Genomic DNA, 19,365 nt, shown 5'->3' on the forward strand with positions numbered 1-19,365 from the left:
GTACAGCACCCTCGTCTCTCTACGGGGGGTTTCTGTAAACCCCTTAAGAAGCACGGTTTGATCTGGGTAGAACTACAGAGTAGCCCTGGGTGAGCTGCTACTGCTGCTGCTATACCACCAGCGATCATAAATAGGGATGAGAAATCCACCAAGGGGGAAGAGAGAGAGAGAGAGAGAGAGAGAGAGAGAGAGAGAGAGAGAGATGGGATGAGAGAGGGATTGGTTGAGAGAGGGAGGGAGAAAGAAAGGGAGGAAGAGGAGGAGAGAGATACAGTGAGTGAGTGCAAGAGAGAGAGAGAGAGGGTGTGTGAGAGAGAGAGAGAGAGAGAGAGAGAGGGTGTGTGTGAGAGAGAGAGAGAGAGAGAGAGAGAGAGAGAGAGGGAGGAAGGCTGATTTTGAAAAAGACATCAATCCGATGAAAAAAAGAGCAACATGACAGAAATTAAACAAGATTCGTGTGTTTGAGTTCAGCCGCTTCCCGGCCCCCTTTCAGCCTTCCATTGAAATTCTGGGCAGATACAAACCCCTAGGCTTTTGACACACTTTTGAAAACACCACACCCCCTCTTTCTTTCCAGCAAGTCTCCAGAGTCGCTCCTAACTGACTAACAAGAACGCGAGAGGGGGCGAGAGGGGGATATGGAGCTTATTTTTTATTAAAGACTTTATTCTTAATGAAATGCATTTGCTCATTTTCCCCTCTTCACTCCTTTTCAGGCAGGGGCCCAGCCTTATAGAATGAGAGGAAGTGGAGAGGGTTACTGTCTGTGTGTGTGAGTGTGTGTGTGTGTGTTGTATTCATTTTCAGGATAATAATGTCCTGACTTTGTAGGATAATGTAGGAAAAGCTTCATATTTTATGTTTTTAAAGCTGATGAGCAAAAACGTAATCACTGGTTCCTGAGGTTAAAGTAAAGGGTAAGATTTAGAAATAGGGTAGAGCTGGGCAGTATGACCAAAACCATGTATCACTGGGTTACACAGTATATCACAGTATTTTAACTAATTCAATTACATATGATCTAGTTTTACCAGTAAAATGTATCTCAACGTTGACTAATGGACTTCTTTTTTAACTAGAATCCTATTAGAAACAAATATTTTTAGTGTGCAAAACAGAACTAAATAAGACAGATACAGATGTTTATCAAATCAAATCAAGTCTAATTTATTTGTATAGTGCTTTCTACAACTGGCATTGTCACAAAGCAGCTTTAGAGAAATCAGTAAGGGGAAAGGAAATCAACAAGTTCCGGTGAGCAAAACAAAGGTGATAGGGACAAGGGGAAACTCCCTCAGAGCTGGAGGGAGAAACCTTGGGAGGAACCAAGACTCACAGGCGGACCCATCCTTCTCTGGTCAGAACTATTTATAAATCATTGATAAAAAGTCACCGTGCCACCATGATATAATCCTAATATAATCACAGTAGTGATGGTAAGAATAATGATGGTAACGAGGGTAAATGCTGGTAACAATCATGATAGTAGAAGTAGTCCGAAAGATGAAAGACAGATGCCCCCCCCCAGCATTGAGCAGTGGAGCATGCTCAATGCTGGTGTGCTGTTCATTGAGGATGAATTAGGGAGTTGGGCACTGGACAGTAGAGACTGTTACTCCAACAATGGATGAGTAGGTGTAGATAGATAGATAGGTATACAAATTGTTGTGTGTGTGTGTGTGTGTGTGTGTGTGTGTGACGTATAGGGGTTGATGTAGTTGCCACACTGTTAGAAGTCCACTGTTGTAACAGGGGGCTTTAACCAACACAGCAAAACAAGCACATGCAAAGATGATGTAAGAAAAGGAATGATAAAGAAAGCAAGAAGGAAAAGGAAACACAAGTAACAGAGAGATGAGACATGCAAAAAAAAGAGAGAGAGAGAGAGAGAGAGAGAGAGAGAGAGAGAGAGAGAGAGAGAGAGAGAGAGTTACAGTGTATTTATTGCTGCTGTCAGGAGCTCGTTTTCACTCACGTTTCCTGAGAGCCACTAGAGGAAAGAGATCTCAGAGAGAGAAAGTGAGATGTAGAAAAAGAAAAGAGAGAGAGAAAGAGAGAGAGGAAGAGAGGGAGACAGAAGAAGGAAGGGAGAAAGAAAGAAAAAGAGTGAGAGAGTTAAGGAACTATCGAAAATTGTAAGAGAGAGAGAGTAAGTGAGTGAGAGAGTAAGTGAGTGAGTGTGGAATGAGAAAATCATCCTTTCCAGTCACATCCTCACATTAGCCCGGTCTACGTTTCGGCTGGCCCAGTGTCGGGAGTGTGTAACCGTTTTTTAAACAAGGAGCCGGCTCTCAATCCAGCCTGGAAAGAGGCCTGCGAGCCGAGAGGACAGCGGAGGTTAAATTAGCTTGTGGCTCAGCTTTATTTTAAGTAGTGTAGCCTGAAATAATACCCGATATGTAACCTCCTTGAAGCGTGCAACCCCTCTCTGAGGGTGTGTTTTAACCCAGCAGTGTGAGCTCGCTCATGTCCGGCGTTCCTTTCCCTGTGCTCAAACTCCAGACTCTTTCTTGACAAGGCCAGACGCTAATGATCCAGCTGCCATGATGCAACAGGCCAACCTGTCGACTGTCAGGCCTGAAATCATGTAGGAATAAGCTGTCATTAAGCAGGAGATTCCTTCTCTCTCTCTCTTTCTCTATTTCACACACACACACACACACACACACACACACACACACACACACACACACACACTGAACAGCCCAGCTGTCAGACGCTAGCCCTGCGTCCTTGCACTGCCACCGGGGCCCGCTGTCGACTCACGCCTGTCACTTATCTTCCGCTCAGTGGGACTAACACCACACACCCCAAACACACACACACACACACACACACACACACACACACACACACACACACACACACACACACACACACACAACCCTCCAGTGAGCCTGTATGGGTTGGTGAGGTGGACTCAGAGATGTGATTCGAGCTGTAACGCAGTGTATTGTTATATTGTGAACATGGCTGAGTTAGGTTACTGAATGTGGTGTGTCAGACCCCTCAGGGAAACGCACTGGTCTTTAAACCTTCTGTGTGTTTAAAGACCGATGGCTTCCCATCCCACAGCTTTTGAGACAGCGTTCCACACAGTTTGGCCTGATTGTGAGATTATACAGGTTTTTGATCAGACATACAGTTTCCACAGAAATAAATAGGATGTGCACCCTTGTGCATCCTTCTCATACGCCAATTATACAAATACACTAGTAACACCCAACCAATACCTTAGAAACAACTACCTAGCAACACCAAAGCCACCACCTGAAAAACCACAGCAACCACCCATCACCACCTCTCTAGCAAGCACTTAGCAAATCCACAGCAATCACTGAGTAACGCCATAGCAACCACCTAGCAACACCATAGAATGCCCTATAGGCAGTACAGTAATGGGTGCAACTTAAAGTAGCCAAATGCATTCATTACGAGGGGTGTCCACAAACATTTGGACATATAGTGAATGTGAAATCTTAATATTTGGACAATTCTTCTTGGCCAGTCCATATATCTGGGCCACCTAGGTCATATTTGATGTATCTGAGTTAAGGATTGCAGGGCTGTAGGTTTGATTCCCAGATTCACTAAGCTGCCACTGTTGGGCCCCTGAGCAAGGCCCTTAATCTCTCTGCTCCAGGGGCGCTGTAGCGTGGCCAGCTTTCCAATATATTCAATTTATTCCAATTTAGCTGTACTGTACAAAGTTTACAAGTACAACGACAATGAAGGTAGCTAAGATATCTCGGCATCAGTCAGGCCCCAGTGTGGACCTTGCACTTTTCTGATGGTGTATGTGTGTGCGCCTCACTTTCAGGACGCTGCACAATTATTTCCAAAGACAACTGCCTTCCAAACAGAGCAAAAGACAACAATGATCAAGTTACACATTCACCTAGTGTCCTCCCATTTCCTGCACAAGAGCTGTCCTCAGTCACCTTTATGGCAAAAAAGCATCTCATTATTATCCACACTGACAATGGGCTCTGCTTAACCTTAAACTTTAAAACTGTCTGTACTCGACAAGAGCGAGGGGGAAAAAGTTAAAAAACACGCACCGCCGCGCAATTTCAGCTAATGAGTTGAACGAGGAGCGGCTCCAGAGAGAATCAGGAGGAGAGAGGAGGGCATGATGAAACAGAGATGGACTGAACAGCTTCCACTTGATCTCCTGGCCAGCGGAGGAGAGTCCACCTGAGATGGACGAGAGAGATAAAAGCCTTCTTATCCTGCTCATTCTCTCCAGCTTTGCCGAGTGAAATCCATCAGATGACTCCATTCCCCTGCCTTCTTCTCACTTTCTCCTGTGTTCTCTCTCTCTTTCAGCCTCTTCCCACTTCGCTTGCCTAAATCGCCTTCTCTCTCAGACTGTCCTGCTACTGAACGTGGCGGCCCAGTCTTCTTCCTTTGAGAGAACTTATCAATAACTCCTTTCAAAACAACAGTCATCTTTCATTAGAACAAATATCATGCAGTTTGCAGTAACTTATGTGAAAGGTATACTTGCTGTTTTTCTAAAGAAGCTGAAAGAGCAACTGCCAGAAGTCCAACCCAAGGAATTAGGCCATTTCTTCTGCTTTTAAGTAATCACATCACTCATCAGAACCCAAACTTTGAACCCTAGCCTCATTAATCATAATACAAAAACTCCTATGAACTATTTTGAGCAGTTTAGCATATTTTGTGGGATCCCACAGGGTTCTATTTTAGGGTCTATGAAACTGATGCTAACTGGTGTTAATTATGACAGTACTGCAGTTATGAGGGGGTAGGATGGGGTCTAAATGAGTGACGCAACTTGTCTAAGCACTGATCCAATCTTTTGGAGGAGAGACTGTGAGTGCCATTTCTGAGGAAGGCAGCATAATTCATAATTGGTCTCTGTGGGTGGGTAGGATTAAAATAAATAAATAATAGTTTGGAAAGGTAAAACTGTCAAAGCATTATTTGCCGTTTCAGTGATGAAACACCAATATTCCACTCCAGTTATGGCTAGAAGACATTTGATGCTACATTATCCCTGAGGTGTGAATGGATGGCTGTGCGTTGTAGCCTGCCCTAAGTAGCCCTCTGTCCAGGAGTATTACTGCATTGTGCCCAATGCTTCCAGGTAGGCTCTAGACCATAACCCTGAACAAGAAGAAGCAGATAAGATGATGTCTGGACATTTGGAAAAGAAGATTGTGACATCATTATTCAGCAAAAACCTGCATAGGTAGACTCTCATGATGGACATAAGGTTGCAATCTGCAATATATACTATATGTCCAAATGTTTGTGGACACCCCTTCTAATGAATGCATTCAGCTACTTTTAAGCTGCGACTATTGCTCACACAGATGTGCAAATACACACACACTGCTTGTCTAGTCCCTGTAGAGAAGTACTGCCAATAGAATAACATTCTCTGGAGCAGATCGGCATGAACCTATTGGCACCATGCCTAAAGGGGTGTACCCGTAGAGGGGTGTAAACCCGCAGCATTGAGCTGTGGAGCAGTGGAACTGTGTTCTCTGGAATGATGGTGGTGCTCGAGTCGATTTGTTTGGGATGAGTTGGGGAGTTGGGGATGAAGTGGGGTGGTGATCATCCAATATTTTGACCTCACTCGCTCGTCACTCAATGCAATCAAATCCTCATGGCTATGCTCCAAAATCTAGTGAAAGGCCTTCTCTGGACAGTAGCGACTCCAACAAAAGCAGGATATCCCTAAATACCCCTAAATTCAGAAGAAACAATAAATTAACAAGTGTCCCAATACTTTCGCCCATATAGTGAATATCCAAAGTATAAGAAATACTTTTATTAATTGATTTTCATGAATAAGTTTACTAATAGCAATTAGTGCTTTTTGTAAAATCAACAGAAGGCAAGGTGTCCCCAAACTTTTGGTGGGCAGTGTTTTAATCTACCAGTGCTTAATAGAAGTGATGAGGGCAGTCACTTGATCTATAATCAGTTACCACTTTCCAGTCCTATTAGGAAAGCGGATAAGATGAGGCAGAGCCTGCGTCGCATCAGGTAGCTTTCACCCACACAGGGCCTCGGACGGCATTGTTTATCACCCAGGAAATCATGAAACTGGCCTGTCACAAAGCACAGACTGACGTACTGATGCTCTCAGCAGGACGGATGCAGGCATTCCAGCCAGTGGGATTCCTCTTCCTGTAAATGCTATTATGATGATGTCAGAGCCCAGAAGCCATGGCGCTTATTTAGCGTGATGAATGGTCAGCAGCAGCCAGCTGTCACTGTGCGTCCCCACTACGCACCTCTATGGCAAACGCAATAAGCCACTTTATGGTAACACACACACACACGCGTACACACACTCATACACACACTCATCATCTCGATCCGACGGTTCCCCGTCTTGCTTGGAGAGTGACTTTGCCGGCAGACATGGACGCGGGTGTGCGTGTGCGCGCCCGTGTGTTTTATGACATTTAGATGGAAGAGAGAGGGAGATCTCCCCTAAGTCAATTTGAACGCAGAGGCCGATGAAATTACACAGGTAGCGGTGGGCGGCGTGACAAACGACTAGCCGCAGTGTACGGAAATAACTCGGCTGGGGGAGACGCTCTCCGACGGAGAAAAGAAATGAAAATCTAAATTACAGTTTACAGTACACACATAACTACAAACGGCCTGTTTTTGCTGGGTAAATAAATAACTACTGTACGGGAGGCAGTGCAGCGGAGAGAGGAGATGGGATGGAAAGAGAGAGAGAAAGTGTGTGAGCGAGAGACATTGAGAAATCACACGGCTCCTGCAGCCTCACCATATCACAAACAATTCGCAATAGCAGTTTTGCAAATACGGCATCAGTGTTAACACCAGCTACGCTAGGAAGAACATGATCAACAGGGCCAGAACTATACCGAACATGATACATCTGAATAAACATTTATTCGTAGGAACACCGTACACACAAGCACCACACACACACACATACACACACATCTCCTGCGAGTGCGACTATCGCATCAGTGTCTTTGCACCTCATGAGACGTTCGCTTCTCAATTAAACAGAGCTGCGGAACTCAGGAGATTTCACTTTCTCACTTAAATGACCATTAATCTCTAGACAGCACGCATGGGCTAAATGGTGCCAATTTCGGAGGTAATTTGGCCAGAACAGTAAAAGGATAATCAATCTGGGAAACCTCTAAACTCGGTGTTAAAGCAATACTATGTATTATTTTCACCTTATAATAAAAAAAACAGCTTTCAATGTGTCTCAATACTTTTGTCCATATTGTGTACTTTGCATCAAATAAAGGCTTATTAAAAGTATGTATTTTAGCTGAATAAACCCAGATCCACTGCCTGTGACAACAGGAAGTAATTCTAAAAAGTGTCCATGTCCATTTATATTTACAACATACAACGTATCCAGAACAACTTACAGTAAAATGATATTACAGAAGTCGGTGCTTCTAGTAGGCAGGCTGGTTTAAGGACTACTGGTATGGTGTAGAGCTTGAATCCCATTAAATCATACCCCAGTAATGCATATATATTACTGTCATATTGGCTCATGTTATGGCCATTTTAGCCCACTAAAAGCAGTATCAGTGATAAAATAGTCACTCTGGTCAAGTTGGAATTGATGCTTTGCTTTGGTCTGTCGTGTGCGCTGTAGCTCTGTTTATTTTGGCCCTTAACTCCGCCCAAGCCCCACCCCCGTCTTTAGTGTTCCCACTTGTGCCTTCTTTGTAGCCCTGCCTTCCAGGTTATCTGCTTAGCTCTTCTGTGCCTCTGTGCTTGGTCTTGTCTCAGGCTCGGCTCTGTTGACTTATTAGTGATAGGAGCACGTTCTTGGCTCGACTCATTCAGGCGGGCCTTACCTTAATGGCTCTATTGATGAAGGGGATCTGCGTGCCACTGTCCAGGTCTTCATTGATGATGAGGCGTCTGGCCCACTGTCCTGCACGAACCACCCCGCTGCCCTGGATCAGGACCAGCAGCTTGTCTGGGTTTGTCAGCGCATCCTCGCTCAGGTAGATAAAACTCTTTGGTTCATCTTCCTCTGCATCCACCTGTAACATTCAGGTACTGCCGTTAGTTTTAGGCAGAGATAAGAATAAATGTAGAATTTCTACTATACTAGGATAAGTGTAGAACATTCTCACTACAGGAAACGATCCACATGGTTTAGGCCATGGGCTGCACCTGTGTAACGCATGCAGGAGGCACAGCAAAACACAAAAAAGTATGCTGTGGAAAAGTGGTTGGTGTGGCGCAACAGATAACATCACTACCTGTCAGTGAGCTACCACACTACGTGGGAGACTGGGGTTCGATTCCCGGTCTGGGTGACTATGCTGCGCTACACCAAAACCTTGGGCAAGACTTCTAATATTACATTGGCCCAATTCTGTAATACGAGTAACCTTGTAAGTTGCTCTGGATAAGAGCGTCAGTTAAATGCCATAAATATTAATGTAAATGCTGAGTTTTTCATCAGCAGCTGGAATCCGAGAAAGCACAATTGGCCATGCTATCACCCTTAAGTGATGTTGGCCAGCACAGGTGTCTGTTGGTGAGACGGTGAGGGGACTCGACGCTTTCCTCATGCCGAGCATATCAGCTGATTTGAGGTCATTTTGCCTAGCTATAGTCTTCCAGTTTTCCACCAAACAACTTTTCAAGCAATTTCACTGTTTTTGAAAGCTGTTTTTTCTTTGCCCTGGCATTCCGATAAAATCGAAATAGCCAATAGGTGACCAATAGGTGAGCCTCATTTTCTGCCTTTAAATGGGTGACAGTGTCTTTTAAAAGCAATAACGGAGTCTTCTAGCGTATGGTAACATTAGTCATTAAACATAATATATATATATATATATATATATATACACATATATACATACACACACAAGCTACATATATACAGTGCATACCTTCATTACTAAAGCTCCTTTATCTAGAGAAGCCTCATTCCTATTATAAACTGTGTTTTAGGTTTTGAGAGCCTGTGAAGCTCCTCAATCCCTTGATGTGTGTCAACAACTATATTTATTTTCCTTTCATTAAAGTGGTGCAGGGCACTAGATACACAAAGAGCGGAATGACTCACAGCCTAGAATCATTCATTATTAACAGTGCTATGCCGAGAGACAGACAGCTCCTGAAGAAAGTCAACAGCTGTCTGTCCGTGATGACTTTATTACACTGCCACGGATCCTTCCTGCCTCTATATATATTGCGTTCACCCCCAATGTGGATCTGTGCAGACAACTCTGAGATGTTGGCGAGGCCCGTCTGTGTCTGCTACGTCTTCGTTTAACTTCGTTCAGGACTTCAGGACTTCATCTTTTAGGCCTCTCTCTTCCGCAAGGACACTGATAAATAGGCCTTAAACATGAGCGGACCTACGGCCAAGCGCAGTCTGACACAGGTGGGTGCACCCATCAACGTTCCTCGCTGACGTGAACCTAGCAGGTTCTATGAGAAAACAATGAGGTCAATTTTACACACAGTTAAAGATGTCTAAGGCCCATAAAAGCTTCTGGTTCTTCTCCGTGATTCACGCCGAGCGATATACTGCTCCTTTAAAAGGACGTGAATTAATCTGCACTTAAAAACTACAAACACCAGTGGTGTAATATAGTGCTTGGCCTATACAGGATAAAAGTTCGGAGTCCCCATCCTTTTGTTTATGCGGACACACACCAGGATGCGGCGAACGAAGCCGACTAAATGAAGTCTTTTTTAAGCACATTCAAATACAAAGCAGATTAAGGGCTGGCTGCTCCCGCCATGAAATGCAAAGTCAGAAATTATTCAGCGCAGCCGAGCTATTTGAACAGAGCGCGAGTGATATGGAAGCTTATTCGGAATCGCGCTTCCTGAGAATTCGCGCTACCGTAACTTAACTCTGAGGCAAACCTTTTTACATCCAATTTCTCGTTAACACCCTGTTTAATCTCCGGCGGCATAAATCAAAAAGTACGAGAGGCTCTTTATCCCCCTCCCCCCCCACACTCTCTTTCAACTGCACTTACTGGGAGCATCTCTTTCCTCAGCTTGCAGTCTTTCTCCAAGCGATCGTAAACATATTGCGTGATGATCTGCAGAATCAGAGAGACGAGAACAGAGAGGAGAGAGAGAGAGAGAGAGAGAGAAGGAACAGAGAGACGTCTTTTATTTGTATTCACAGCATAATTAAAAAATGACCTGTACTTACCGTCGGCAGTAGGCATAACAAACTCCGAGCTAAGGCAAATATATGCCGTTCCTCTCTCTCGGTGGTATGCGTAAATTGAGCTGGCTAGAGAGAGATGGGAGATAGTTCAGGCCATTTAATGGTGCAATTTGCTCTATAAACACATGTATCATTGTGTCAAACGGGTTTAGGGTGTGCGCCGCATTAGCGTGTCCTGACGCAACACACACGAAGTACTTCTATACACACACTAACAGTGGCGGCGGTATTCCATTTAGATGTGGTGTAAGTAAAGCAAAAGTGCTTCTTTGCATATGTACAGAGCACATACATTTGGCCTCTAGACACCTCCAGCAAGGGAGATAATTGGGACTGCCTGGATTGCTCTTGTTCGGAGCAGAGGGAGCAGAGAGTACAGCGGCTGTCAGCCCAAAGCAGGGAGAGAGGAAAAAAAATAAAAAATAAAAAAATCTCGACTACAAGCAGCGAGTTGATGTAAGGTATGTTTATCCCCCAAGCTACACGACTAAGGAACTCGTATGCAGTGTAATTTCAACCCAAGGCCAAAAGTTTCATGGTTCAACGACATCAACAACTTTCGGCGCTTTCTTTCTTGTAGTAGTTGTTTGTTTTTTTGTTTTCCTTTCTCCACCAATCGGCTTGCAGCTGGAAACACAAGGCGTTACGGGGTGGAGAGAGGCGGCGAGAAAGGAGCGCCTTGTGGGCGGCAAGCACTTGGCTTGGCAAGGGTCAGCGGGATGACCTCTGGGGAGAGCTTGAGCTTATCGTCCAAGCCACACTCATCCTGTGATGTTCAGAAAGCTTTGCAGCTCACCCCAGCAGAGAGAGTTTAGATGGGTGGGTGGAGGAGGGGGGTGGGTGGGTTCTGTTGATGCGGTCTGAAAGCTGGACGGTCAGCTGCCGTGGTGCCGTGATGGTCTTCATTGTTTGTGTGAGGTCTTCAGTTTCCGTTGTGACCAGGACACCGGGGAATAAAAGTCTGGATTAAGTCTCAGAGCTTAAGTCTTGAGCTGAGTCACCAGAAATCGATCACGCACACATTATCCAGGCCTTTGTTCCGGCCACCATGACAAAGCCAGTGCATCTACAGCACTGCGCAGCGGGTTTAGGCACCTAGGCGCATCATGTAAAAGCATTTATCTTAGTAAGAGGAGTGTTTTTGCATATAAACACTCCTTTAGAACAGATGCAAGTAAACATACGCTATCTGGACAAAAGTATTGGGACACCTCTTAATCACTGATATGTCTCATGTAGTCCCATTGTCACCTAACCATGCAGTCTAAAACCATGGGTGGTTTTAAAGAGCTCACTGAATTCCAGCGTGGCACCGTAATAGGAAGCCTCTTGGTAAAATTTCTTCAGTGAGTGGTATTATTGTACAGTGAGAGATTCTGAGTGCTAAGGCGTATACTCTGCAAAAGAGGACCAACTCCATATTAATGCCTATGGATTTAGAATGGGGATGTCATTAAGTCTCCTGTAGGGTTAATGTGCAGGTGTCTCAATACTTTTGTCCATATGGTCTATATCATTTCTCACGCTGAAGAAAGATCTTGTGAGATAGTTTAAAGAACAAAGATTGGTTCCAGGCTTGTCCTGGATGCAATTCAATTACCAGTTCACCAGATTTTACATTAGTAAACAGCAGTGATTTACTAAACCAGGTGTTGGATGATAACTAGACTATAATGATACTAGACTACCATGCCGAGAGCAAAGTACTACTTTCTATATGAATGTTGTTGGGATTTATTCTAATATTAGTGTTTTACTCAGCAAATAAACACTTTCTCCCTCAGATAAGGACGTTTTTTTTCATTCTGAGTTTGCACAGTAGTGAACATACATGTCTATAAAAGACATACCAGTTAAAAGCATTCCCGAACTGCCAGAGTACTTTCTACACTGTTCATTGATCAACAACAGTCATGTGAACAGAACTGCTGAAAACAAAGAAATTAGAACTTCAGAACGATAGGTTTCTGATCATTAGGTTTGCATTGACACGTTTCGCTAGAAAGAAATGTTCCTCGAAGTCTCCTTGTGAGGCAAGGTGGGAAAAAAAAAAGAAAGTTATGAAAGAATAATAACACAATCATGGTAACGTACTCATTTAAAGCCATAAGACATAAGCTATTGCTTATTTGATTACAAACACCAAAAGCACATTAAGGCCCAAACGAGCTAATGCAATGGGATATTAGCAGCCATCAGCGGTCAGCCGGCCCAAATGAGATGACAGATCTCCCCGCCGAATCCGTCGGAGGGGGCTACGGCTGAAACGTTGTAAAGACGTAGGCTGCTCAACGGCACCTAATTCACTAAATGTCAGGCTCTCTGATGAAGACTAAAATGATTGTGAAGTGCAATATGCTTGTGTTTAATGATATCAATAAGCCTCGCAGGAAATTTCATTTGTGTGCCGTTATTGCTCCGCTATCACAGGTGGCACCGTGTGATTATGGCTGCAAAAGACGGAGAACACAGGCGGTTCTGAACAGGCGCCCAGGACCAGAGCGCAAAGATTTGGACGTCAGGTTATGGATGGTTGCAGATATTGCAGTACTTTTTGAGGCAAAGCAACTGGCGGTTCTGAGCAAGGCCTAAACTACAGGGCGAACGACTGCTTATTGGAAGCAGGTGAAGCTCCAGATGGACATCTGGAAGCTCAAAGATCAACAGGACCCTCGGGCCAAGATGTGGCCAGCATCCACCCGACCACTAAACTTCATAACATTTAAACTCAAAAGTAAGAGAATTTTCATTGACCCATCACTGGTTAGTATGTCCACTGATCAGCCATCACATTAGCTCCACTGACAGGAGAGGTGAAAAACACTGATTATCTTCATCTACAGTGGCATCTGTCAAGGGGTTGATACATTAGGCAGCATGTGTACCGTCAGTTCTTGAAGGTGGTGTGTTAAAAGCAGGAAACTGGGCAGGCATAAAGATCTAGGCTACTTTGGGCCTAATTTTGTTAAGGCTGATCGGTGCATCATTTGGAGGATACAATTCTGCCATTATTAAAGGTTCTACTGCCTCCATACTTATTTTAGTAAACATGTACTGTTTCAGTGGGAGACTGTCTAAATGTTTGTGGACACCCCTTCTAATTAAGGAATGCATTCAGCTACTTTAAGTCGCACCCACTGCTGATAAAGATGTATTGCTGCAGCATTGAGATGTGGAGCAGTGGAACGGGGTTCTTTAGAATCATAGTGGTTCTCCATCCAATACTTTTGGGAGGAGTTGAGGATTAGGTGAGGTGGTGATCATCCAACATCCTGCCCCCACTAATGCTCTGAATGCAATCAAATCCTCACAGCAATGCTCCAAAATCTAGTAGAAAGCTTTACTCACTGGACAGTAGAGACACGTACTCTACCTAAAGCAGGATAAACTCTGCAGAAACACTGAATGAGCAGGTGTCCCAAAACTTTTGTCAAAAGAGTGTACTTCACATACTGAAATGAACAGAGGATTAATACTGATGAGCAAGAGTGGATTGAATTAAACAATACTAATAATGACGTTCTGTAACATACACGTGTACGTCCTGTACGCCACACACTTAATACGCCTGTTCTGCAAACGAAAAATAAGCCACACAGGAAGATTTAGCGGGGGAATCCCACAGGTACATGTGGTGAGTGACAGACGAAGAAGTGCCATTGTTTTCATTCGACATAATCATATAGTGCGAGTGACCGCCTTCGCTGCCCTTCTATAGACACAGAGGAGCGCGTTCTCTCACGCTTGACACAATCACGGCCGCCTGTCAGCATAATTAGAGCGCCGCAGAGTCGCGTAATTAATATTGTCTTATTAGTTTGATAATGAAAGCCCTGCAGGTAAGAATGCTAAGTGCTTCTCGCCTCCCCCTCTTTACGTGATGTGGATGGTGATCACAGGCCTGCTGGAGATGAGTGGTGTTCAGAGGTATCCTCTAAGAGCAGGCTCGGCATCCAACTACTTGTCCTTTGACTGTAGGGGCCTGGAAACCTTTCCATTGACAATTCAGCAACATAAGCAGGCCAGTTTCAGCCTGGCTCAGTTTATCATCATGAATGAACATCGATCGAGCCTTAGAGAAACCTGGTTCCATAAAGAAGCATGTCAAAAATGGTTCTTCTATGGCTCGGGTGGGCAACGAGGGGCAGAGTCCAGCACGCTTTGCTCTAACAGACCTATTTAACCTGGCAATGAACAGGTGAGTTGAATCAGGCGTGCTTGGGCAGGAATCAGGCCCTCAAGCACCAGAAGAACCGGAAGAACCCTGTTCTGTGGCGTCGCTCAAAGCACTTTGAGCATTTTCCAGCACCTTTACTTTTTTAAAAGCTGTGTTCCAAAGCCTAGGCTGCAGCCAAGATGGAAGGGGTGCTCGGTAGGACTGTCCTATGGAGACTCCTTCTTAGTAGCCTAACAGTTTAAAGAGGCAGCCCTGGTCCTGCCTCTTGCAATCGTGGCATTGAAATTTGGGGCCCATTGCTTTTTATTTCTTCACGTAGTGTCCTTACAGCATGGCTGCGGTGGCTGAGTCAGTTTAGACAGTTACAGTAGCCAGAACGTTTAGTAACGTTCACACAAAGAAACGCACTACCAGCTTTCTAGCTTCAGCTAGCGCTTGACACCACCCTAGAGCAGTGGTTCCTAACCCTGGTCCTTGTGGACCCTACGTCCTGAACGTCTTAGTGTTTACCCTGCTCTAAAAACATGCCTGATCCAGCTAGTCAGCTAATTAATTTCTTGAGCTGAAGGTGGTGTAGAACCACTGCTCTAGAGAAACATCTTACTGATGGCCTCAGGTGCACAATTTTACAATGGCAACCTATGAGTAGAAAGATTTAGTCTATTTTTTCTAATAAGAAAGACAGTACTGTGCATGTACAGTATTTTACAGTATACAAGAAAGTGTGCACAAGAGGCTTATAAACTGCAGTATTGCTGCTTCATAAATGCCTGGCAAGTACCACCTTGCAGCAGACCACTATCTCAAAATCTATTAGATAGAACTACCTGATTACAGGCTATTACAGACAATTTCAATTGAGGGTAATTGAATGGCTTAGACGAGGAGAAGGTTGCGGTTGTGCCCCGCTGTATAAATAGCACGTGGAGGCTCTGTAAGCCACGGTAAAACTAACTCCAACATCCGCTGCTGAAAAAGTCCCTCATGAGAAAGACACAAACACGTCAGTGTGTTCTCAGGCCAGCCGCACCGCGGGCCAGTCGGAGGAAGCTGGAGAAGACCACACAGGGTCAGCTCCAGGGTGCGTGGCTAGGCCTCTGGGTGTGTGGGGGGGGTAATGTTGGGGTCTGGTTTGTGGGGCTGCTGACGTGGATCCGTGCTCTGGAGGATCATGAGGAGGAAGGAAGAGTCTTAGTGGGGGGATCTGCAGGAGAGCGGCGAGGAGACAGCTCGTCTGAGAGCGCGGGGTCAACATTAATCCCATAAAAACATACACACACACACACACACAGGCACAGTCCACTGCCAGCTCACGCACTGCACCACAGCTGAGAGGAGGACAGTGGGAGGGAGGCACGGAGGAACATTGAGGGGAGATGGCCTTGACCAGAACATCTCAAATGAGCGGGTGAGCGATAAGACCCAAATGCAGACACGCACATAAATAGCTAAAGGGGTCTTAATGAACAGAACTGAGTCTTTGGAAGTTGATCTGTTTGTAAACTCCAATGCAGGAAAATCCTCTTCAAACAAGGGGGCGGGGGAGAGGGGGGCTTGGGGGCAAAGTTAGATGAAGGGGGAAGGGAAATGATAGAGTAAAGGAAAAGTAGGATAAATGAAAGAAAGAGAGCGAGACCTCCCACAACGTCTGTGTAATGCTACAAAATCCCCCTCGTCCAGCTGACCTCAGTCCTCGGGCGATAAGAAGTTACGTTTTTTTCCCCCGGATGGAAGAGGAGGGACGAGGTTGTCATGTGAAACTTTGACCCCCGGCCAGGCGCAGTTCCTGAGGGGCTTGAAAAATGAGGACAGGTGCTTATCGCTGCAGTTCCGCATTAACCTTGACTGGCGATAACTCCAGAAGCTAGTTAGCGAGGGGCTGATCAATAGCACTAGAGGTGTTTGTCTCTGGCCTCTGTGGATAGTGCAACTGATCCTAGGCCAGTCTTTAGAAGCTACTTAACCAGGAGAGAGGGAAGGAACCTGACTTTGAAGCTGATTAGAACAGAGATCGGGGGGGAGAGAGAGATGTATGATAGCTACAGAGAGGGAGAGAGGAGGCTGTTCACTGTAAGGTGGAAGTGGTTGGGGTTCAGTGTGTATGCATTACAGGAGTCAAAATCATAGTTAAGCTTTCATGGCAAGACCTTCCTGGGAAGAATTCCTGGGAAACTGTATTTTTGTACATGATTCAGAAATGAAGGAGCTGTTGGCCGGTCTCTTGTCCAGTGTACTGGGGCGTACATGGATAATGCGATTGTGTGTATTCTTTTAACACTGTTTAAGGAAATAGGAAATAGGCCTTACCAGGGCGTCCAGACTGAGACACATCTGTACAAATCCAATTGTAATCGCATTTCAAACCACCTTCAAATGTGGTTTGGAGCCGATTAGCAAAAAATCTGATTTCATGTGGCTTTTTGCGGCCTAGATTACCAAAAATCTGGATACAATCTAGAAAATCAGATTTGGGCTGGCAGTCTGAACACAGCCTTGGAGCAGAGAAATTAGTAAACTGAGCTGGATTCTGGGCTCCGATGCCCTTCCTTGCCCAGGACTTCAAATTCCTCCTGCAGGGAGGTAGCTCTCCAGAAGAAGGGTTGGAGCCACTGCTCTACTGGGTCCTGGCTGATAGAAAGGTTTTAAGGAACCCGGGGTTGTGGGTTTAATCCTCGCTCCAGTCTCTCCCCATGCTCACATGGGTTTCTTTTAGGTCCTCTGGGTTTCCTTCCACCTCCCAAAAACATACCGGGTAGATGAATTGGCTAATTGCCTCTAAGTATGAGTAAATGGGGGTGTGTGGTATACCATTCAATGATGGACTGGCACCCTGTTCAAGGGGTATTCCTGTACTCTGGCACTCATCTTTTGACACATTTGACCTTTTTTTTAAATTGCTTACAAAATTAAATAAATAAACAAACAAATAAATAAATAAATAAAGCTTGTAGTTTTGCTGGTTTCTGTTACCTGGCTTCCATTTCTCTTAGTTCTTCCATTACCCAAACGCATAAAGGTAAAAAGTGGCATATTATATTATTTTATTTTGTATGATTTTACACACTGAGAGTGCAGAACACCTCTGTAGTTGTCTTCCAGTCCTGGGTTTTATGCTGGGAAGTTAAGTGATCACTTAATGTGACTGACTGGCCACATAGGGTCACACCTATGAAAGTATTACCTATGAAAGTCCAGGACTGGAAACTGGATTTGCAGACCTCTGTTTACATCAACATTACTTAAACAGAGGTTTGCAAATCCAGTTTCCAGTCCTGAAGAGAGGAACTACTACCATGCCTAATTTACTAAGCTACATATAACTCTTAACAAGTGCAGCGTTTGTACTCAGTTCAGGGTGTAAAGGATTAGCGTTATTAAACTGAAATGGTTTGAGGCAGTCGGTTTCCGACCGGTTTACAGTGAACGCTTCTGTGGTTCTCTGGGAGGACAGACGGCTCTTAAGAGCGGACAAAGCCACCACATGCCCCCCAGAAACCACCCCACCAGTTTTATTGTGAGAGTCAATTGTGAGAATGACGCATAGCCTGAACATTACAGTAGAAGTATCCTGAGAGAGACACAGAGAGAGAGAGAGAGTAAGAGAGAGGGAGAGAGAGCAGCTTGCATAACAGAGAGGAATTAAAATAAGAGTGTTGTTGTAAGCTTATTTTGACTACCCCTGCTCATTTCCTTTCGTGCCGCTGTCAGCCTGTTAGTGGGAAGAAATAACGTGATAGCACTCAAAGCAAAAAATCCCTTCAGACGTCTCACGGCTCCACCGTCTGCGGGAAGTTTGTTCTGTCTACCAAACACACAGCCACACGCGCACGCACACACATACACCTGCAGCGCATGGCGAATGCCTGCTGTAATGGGCGCCTAATGACCACCTCAGGTGTTACCTCTGAAGGCGGCAGAGGGGTAATATGCTTCTAAAGTACGCCCTCCTCTCCCTTCTTTCTTCTCTGTGCCTCTCTCCTCCACTCCGCGGGGGTACGAGCGAGTGACGTAGCGTGATAAATCAAGAGAGACGGCTGCCATTTTCTTTTCCTTCCTCCCTTTTTTGTTTCCAAGACAGAAGCTTCCCTTACCATAAAACCAAAACGAGCGTGACTGATGCTGGGTGCCGCTCACAGCCAGTGCAGTTCCTGTGAGCTGTATGCCAGTGTGGTGTGTGTGTAGGGGGGTGACTGTGGCTCTCCGTGGTCCAGAAAGGCACCACAGCCATTCCAGAAGTCTTCTTCTAGGGCCTAAAGTCACTCTTCCTTATTTGCTGCCTTGAGAAGTTATTGATAGGCTGAATGGGGCTTTAGACTCGGGCAGGAGGTAGCCCTCCAGAAGAAGGGTTGGAGCCACTGCTCTACTGGGTCCTGGCTGATAGGAAAGGTTTAAGGAACCTGGGGTTGTGGGTTTGATCCTCGCTCCAGTCTCTCCCCATGCTCACATGGGTTTCTTTTAGGTCTTCTGGGTTTCCTCCCACCTCCCAAAAACATACGGGGTAGATAATTGCCTAAGTATGAGTAAATGGGGGTGTGTGGTATACCATTCAATGATGGACTGGCACCCTGTTCAAGGGGTATTCCTGTACTCTGGTACTCATCTTTTGACACATTTGACAATTTTTTTCAAATTGCTTACAAAATTAAATAAATAAATAAACAAACAAATAAATAAAGCTTGTAGTTTTGCTGGTTTCTGTTACCTGACTTCCATTTCTCTTAGTTTTTCCATTACCCAATCGCATAAAGGTTAAAAGTGGCTTATTATATTATTTTATTTTGTATGATTTTACACACTGAGAGTGGAGAACACCTCTGTAGGTGTCTTGCATTTCTGACCTGGGATAAATTTCTCTCTGCTGTGCTCCAGGTTAATCGAAACTCCGCAGAAGAATCTCCAGGAGTTGGGCTGAGAACCCTCGCACTGAGGCTGCCGCTGTGAATCCAGCCCAAGACTACAGTAGCGTGAGCTCTTCTGT

General features: G+C 45.0%; 1 protein-coding gene across 2 annotated transcripts in view; it reads right to left on the reverse strand.

Moving 5' to 3' along the window:
* Positions 1–19,365, reverse strand: part of arb2a (ARB2 cotranscriptional regulator A) — a 232,725-nt gene that overhangs the window by 193,068 nt on the left and 20,292 nt on the right. For both annotated transcript variants that reach the window (XM_072664476.1, XM_072664477.1), the window contains exons 5-6: positions 10,011–10,076; positions 7,854–8,045 (exon numbers count right to left, since the gene is read on the reverse strand). In XM_072664476.1, the coding sequence (XP_072520577.1) occupies positions 7,854–8,045; positions 10,011–10,076 (258 nt within the window). The remainder of the gene's footprint in view (positions 1–7,853; positions 8,046–10,010; positions 10,077–19,365) is intronic.

The sequence above is a fragment of the Salminus brasiliensis genome, chromosome 20, assembly GCF_030463535.1.
Source record: "Salminus brasiliensis chromosome 20, fSalBra1.hap2, whole genome shotgun sequence".
Lineage (NCBI taxonomy): Eukaryota > Metazoa > Chordata > Actinopteri > Characiformes > Bryconidae > Salminus > Salminus brasiliensis.